General features: G+C 32.5%; 1 protein-coding gene across 1 annotated transcript; it reads right to left on the reverse strand.

Annotated features, from left to right (window-relative positions):
• Positions 1-3102: 3102 nt before the first annotated feature.
• LOC120264499 (probable ribosome biogenesis protein RLP24) lies at positions 3103-5385 on the reverse strand. The gene is made up of 5 exons (XM_039272313.1): positions 5233-5385; positions 4578-4690; positions 3843-3956; positions 3592-3728; positions 3103-3480 (listed from the first exon to the last, which is right to left on the reverse strand). Exons 2-5 carry the CDS (start codon positions 4656-4658, stop codon positions 3312-3314), a joined length of 501 nt encoding a protein of 166 aa, XP_039128247.1. The 5' UTR covers positions 4659-4690; positions 5233-5385; the 3' UTR covers positions 3103-3311.
• Between the last annotated feature and the right edge of the window lie 784 nt (positions 5386-6169).

Below are 6169 nucleotides of genomic sequence, written 5' to 3' on the forward strand. Positions count from 1 at the left end.
GCTGCTCAATAGCTTGTTCTTTTTTTATTTCTTCTAAGATTCATTGAACAGTCATGGGATTGGGGCTAAACTCTGGTTATCTGCATGCAGAATACTAAAAAGCGGTAATCTCAACCAAAAAGGATAATATTCAAGCAAAAATATCAACAAGATGCATGATTATTTATAAATTAATCCTAATCCCAAGTTAAAATGTTTCAAAGTTTTCACTCAACAATCAACAACTGTCCCTTAAATAAGCTTAAAAAATAACAAACATCAACCCTAATTAAGTAAAAATCAAACAAAGTCATAATAAAATCATAACATAAATAAGACATATAATATTTTGAAAACACTGAGTCAAATACGATAGAATCGAGCAGCTCCACTAAATTAACTACATGAGCTGTCACCTTTCTCTAAACCTTGCCCACAAATGCATCTTTGACACTATGCTATGGTCGTTGCACCTTATTTATGTAGCATGCATCAAGTGCTTGACAACAGATCAATTTCTATGTTCTCTTTTATTCCTTTATAGCATAGCAACCTTTCAACATTCCATTAGCAGCTCTAAAGCCACATCGACGAGAAAAGATAGACTTATATCATGTCTATTGAGCCCAATGCTACCAGAAAAGACAGGGAAGCATTCTAACTTTGATGTGGTTTTAGCTACACTCTTGATTGCTCTGTCCATTTCAAACTTCTTGAATAACTGTTTATATTTCTCATGTGATTTCATCAACCAAATTACCAGCTCTGCAACAAATCGCCTTATCCTCTGGAATCTTTACACATGGGGCATTGTATTTTTCCAGTATCTTTAACAGCTTCTTTGCAAAGTTGGTTGCACTAGTACAAGCTTTTTTTAGTTCTTTATCGTGTTCTTCATGAGTAATGAACTTGAAGATCTGTGTTGTGAGTCCAATAGATTCCTGGAGGAGTTCTCCGTCTTCCACCATAATAGAGTGCAGCACATGCTTGAAAAACATGACAAGCTATATTTGTTTTCTAGAGTTTACTACTTACAGAATAGATTACTAGCTTCACTTTGGGTAATGAGCAGTCATGTTACCGCTTTTATTAAGTGTAGAAATTACAAAGATTTTGTGATTGTTTTTCCATATGATGTCTGAAATTGATTGACGAGGCTAGTTATCTCAGTTGTGGTTTCAAATTTTTGCACTGGGCTTTACATATGCATTCCTTCATTCGGAATATGTCCCTCTTGGTATTTTGCAACAGATTAAATTCTTTGATTTAGGTTGGCTAATTAAGTTCTTCGCTGATTTTATTTTCTTTTCAATGAACTCACTAAAAAAAATAATATGCTGGAAAAATAAAAAAAAAAATTAGATGAATTATATCACATCATCATTTTTAGAAGAAAAACGCGTGTGGGCCCTTTAAAAAAAATTAAAAGTGCATAATTACTAATATAACCTCAAAATCATAATTCTTAATATATCTCTATAAAAAATATTTTTATCTACATGTATGTCCCAATATAGTTAAAATTCTACATTTACTCTAGACTGATTTGGTAAGAAGAAATTATTCATCTTGTTCTGAGGAATATATATATTTATATATATATATCAATATGGTTTTTGTATGGTTGCATTAGCAATGACTCATTACCAATTATAGTCTAGAAAATATAATATAAACTAGTTTACATATTTAAAGATACAAATAAACCCTAAAAGAGAATGCATAAGAATATATATGCTACTAGTCTAACTCCCGACAATACAAAGTGGGAATGATAACCACACTGTGGAACCAATAAATTAATAGTTTTGGTGATAAAATAAATAACATATTAATTTGGTCTTGTTTCTCAGTGCTGGAAAACTTACTGCAAAGCTTGTATGAAGAGATAAAATTGAAAATCAATACTCACTGAAGCCAGTTTTGGTTCTGATTTATAGTTTTGGGGAAGAGTACCATGACCATGATTGTGGCCTGAATAGCCAAACACCTGGTGATTATTATTGATTGCACATTGTTAATATGCATCTAAAAAGTTGTATTTCTTTGATTTTTAATTTTTCTTGATTATTTGGTAGCTTAAAAATGAAATACTAGATCTGAGTAGTTATGAATTCTAACTTGATTGGATGCATAATTGAAGTATATGAATTCATATCCAGCCAAAAATTCTCCATATATGTAGACCGAGTGCTTGGAGAGCCTTGTTCTTGCTTTTATCATGATTAATTTTGGAGCTTAGTACTCTTGGAATAATTCTATTCTCTGAAGCTGATCACTGCCTCACTCACAGTATGATGTGGGTTTGGTATCATTGCAAGGAAACAACTGTACATGAACTACTGCTACTGCCCATAGTCAATTAATGTTACAGAAGTTGAAATTTCATTAGAAATTATTCCACAATATACAACAATATTATATATGGGGAAAAATATCATCTTTTATTTCTCTTAAAATCAAATATACAAAAATTCATTGATATATTCATACATATATATATATACATTCAATAAAGAATAGCAATTTTCAAAACTTGTTCTATGTATTGATATCTGTTGTACATTCTGAAATGTTGATATTTGGAGACCTAACAGGAATCAATCATATTCTGCTCAACTAAAGCTAGCAACTGCTGTAATTCCTCACCGGAATGAGAAGAGAAAAACTCAATCATGGTGTCTATTGAGAAATGAAGGATATCATCCCTATAAGATTCATTCACTGCAGAAGCTTCAGCTGGTTCTGGATTTGCTTGAGTTGTGGTACTGGTCATGGGCATGGACATGGGCAAGGGCAAGGACGGAGAGGTGCAAAAATTAGAATCAAAACCAGCATATCTGATTGCACTTCCAATTAATAAAAGAAAACAAAAATAAAATAAAGATTAAAAATAAACAATTCAGTAAAAAAATATTACATACAGAAATGTCAATTTAAAATTCTTAACCACATAACAGTAAAATCAACTGTGAACAATCCATCAAAACGTAAACAACAAATACATAAATAACAGACAACAAAGTAAAGCAGGAAACGTCACATGCAAAGCTGTTTGTTAATTATTCTGAACATATGTAATATCAACCATGAACAACTCCAGCAAAATGAGAGCAACAACAATTGAGTGAACAGTAAACATCGCAACCAAAAGGTCAGGTTATTATTCTGTACCACATGGACAGTAAAAACAACCATGGTAAACTCCGTCAATAACATAGAATTTTAAGTTTGGTCAATGACAGTAAAAACAAACATTGAAAAACTCTATCAATCACATAGATGTTTAAGTTTGGTCGATGATGGTAAAATCAAACATGTAAATACTCCCATCATTCTTCCATGTTATCCTCTGCTTGTGATTGAGAAACTTTGACCTTGATCTTTGGAAGGGTGAGAGATGGCTCTTGTTGAAGGGCAATAGGTGCCTTGACCATATGAATGCTCTGTTCCAACTCCTTGGCTGCTGCCCTCTGCTCAATGGCTTTCTTACCCTTCATCCTGTAGAAATTTTCAAATACATTGATGATGAAATGACAACAGAGAAACATTGGCATGTTTTATGAGTAAGAAGGTAAATCTTACTATGCAACCAATGAAAAAGAAACCAACCTCATAGCATGATGCCTGGCCTCTCTTGCAACTCTAACCTTGTCAATCTTCTTAATGGCCTTCAGGGTGTTCTCTGTAACATTCCTATCATACCTCTCAGGCCTATTGCGCTTTCTTTCAAACTCGAAGGTTGAGTCCTTTATGAAAGATCATAGTAATATAATGATGATTGTTAACAATCTTAAATCAATATGCCAATGTTTTTTTTACAAGAGTAGACAAAATAAAACATGTTCCATAAATTCTCTCACCTGTGTCATATCCTTCCCATGCAATCTCCTATATGCCTTAGTCCATTTGACCTTGCGAGGATTTCTCTTCATTTTGAAGTTCTTATGGCATTTAGATCTGCAAAACCTGAAAATCTGCAAAGAATGCTATAGCTAAAATGGTGCCAATTCTGTTAAGAAAAAGTATAAAAGCATTACCCAAAAAACAAAGTTTGCATAAGCAATGTAATAATATTTTGAATCTTAAAAAGAACTTCTCAAGCTGCTTAGCCCTTGAAGTTTACACCATCAAGAAATGAAATATATATATATATATATATATATAGGTTAAGCTCATAGGTGTCCCCATGGGAAGATCCAGAGTAAGCAACCATTGTGTCTAATAATTACTACAACATAGCAGATAAAAATACAACATATCCAAACAAGAGTGCTAAGGTATGTGGCAATACGCCTGCAAGTCACAATGGAACCATCAAAAACTATGTGTTATCGCACCACAAAGATTTAAGTTGCAAATTGAACTTTCCAATCAATTAGGACATGCATAAACAAAAGATGGCAATCAGATTCTAAATTTGCATATTTCCCAACTACAAGAATAAATAATCCTCAAAGTATCCAACAGTTCGGAGGCCTGCACATGTTATTGCATGTATAAAGACTACCACGGTGTTCATCAATTCAACCACTAGGCCACAACACAACTTTCATCACAACCAATGCAATTTAAACAAAAAGAAATGAATTCACTACCTTTGCATCATTGCGAACAAATTGAATGCCATGCCCTGGATAGATCGTCGAGGAACAAAACCAACACTTCTCTAACCTCATTGTACCAAATAATCAGCAGGTACAACAGAGTTCTGAAATTACCAAGAAATTGTCATAATCAAATGAATATACTTCGAATTGAATATCACAAACAAGTGAACCTAGCATTCATAATAATTAAAAAAACAAAAAAAAAAACAAAAAACCCACAAAGTATATAACAAACTAATTAAAAAACCTCCACTCTCATATTAATTATAAGCATGAAGATCACAAACAAAACAAGTCAAAAATCAGAATAATTTTCAAACAAATTAAATAGAGAAAACACAAGAAAGAAATCCTTCTCCCTTCCTGTTAAATCTAAATCAGCTTTCAAACAATCAATTCATCACAACTCTACAACCAACATTCATAATCCAAACCAATCAAAATCCAAATAGTTGCTCTAATCCATCAAACAACCATCAGCACCAATGAATCAAAACTCTACTTATCGGCAACAAACCAAACCACAATTTCAAAGCAAAAAATACACAAAAGTACTAATCTTTCCTACAATTCATTAAGAAATCAACATTCCAATAAAATTTCAAAAAAAATTAAAAAAACAAAATGGAGAACGAACCCTTACCCTCTTTCGCTTCAAACTCGATCGGCGCCCGATGATCGGAAGAGGCGCTGGCCGGAATCTCACCGCAGCCCGCCAAACTAGGGCTTCTTCGGTGGTTATAGTTTGGATACTTGAGAGCTGGCTTCGAGATTAATAAACGACCGTTGGATGAGAACTTTATGCATCACCATCGTTGAATGGAGGTAAATGGCACCTTGATATGATGAATGAATGCATAGTGTAGGAATTAAGTTTTATTATTTTTATTTTTTAAATATTTTTTAAAAAAGTTATTTTCTGATTTGGAGTTTTTTTAAGATGAAGGAACAAGAAAATGCAGTTATTTTTTATGGGTTATTATTTAATGCAAATTGCATAGTAGATCTGCACCAAAAATAGAAAATTGCATTTTACAAGCTTGAAAAAAAATTAAAAAATTTATTATCAAAAAATTTTGTTAATTTTTAAAAGTAATATCCGTCGTGAGTGAGATGCAGCTTATGGGTGATGGGGGATCGATTACCTAATGGCCGAACCTTTCCCTCCAATGATCGAAGAGTATGATCTCTATTCAACGAAGCTTTGGAATCTATCAAGTATGCAAAAATAATCATTATAATGTTGTTATTATTATTATTATTATTATTATTATTATTATTATTATTATATATGCTCTTTAGTTCTTTGATCATGATATATGGTAGGTAGATTGAATTTAATTTTGAATATATCTCATATATATGCATGAAATTTCATTGATTATTATTGATAAATTGATTAATTATCTCCACGTAGGCAATACGAGATATTCTCAAGATGGCAAGAGCTACTACTTCACAAGAGATTTGGGTGCATGTTGGCATATGAACGGCGCTAATAAAAAGATACCTGATAGAAACAGTGTGCATGTGGGCAGCACATACAACAGGTTTGACATACTTGCATGAATCAAATAAGA

Source organism: Dioscorea cayenensis, chromosome 7, assembly GCF_009730915.1.
Source record: "Dioscorea cayenensis subsp. rotundata cultivar TDr96_F1 chromosome 7, TDr96_F1_v2_PseudoChromosome.rev07_lg8_w22 25.fasta, whole genome shotgun sequence".
In the NCBI taxonomy this organism is placed as follows: Eukaryota; Viridiplantae; Streptophyta; class Magnoliopsida; order Dioscoreales; family Dioscoreaceae; genus Dioscorea; species Dioscorea cayenensis.

Excerpts from the sequence above, each read along its gene's own strand:
- LOC120264499 (XM_039272313.1), bottom strand. The coding sequence starts at position 4,658 with ATGAGGTTAGAGAAGTGTTGGTTTTGTTCCTCGACGATCTATCCAGGG. Across the intron at positions 3,957-4,577 it reads TTGTTCGCAATGATGCAAAG|ATTTTCAGGTTTTGCAGATC; the intron begins GTAGTGAATTCA and ends CATTCTTTGCAG. Across the intron at positions 3,481-3,591 it reads GCCAGGCATCATGCTATGAG|GATGAAGGGTAAGAAAGCCA; the intron begins GTTGGTTTCTTT and ends AAATTTCTACAG.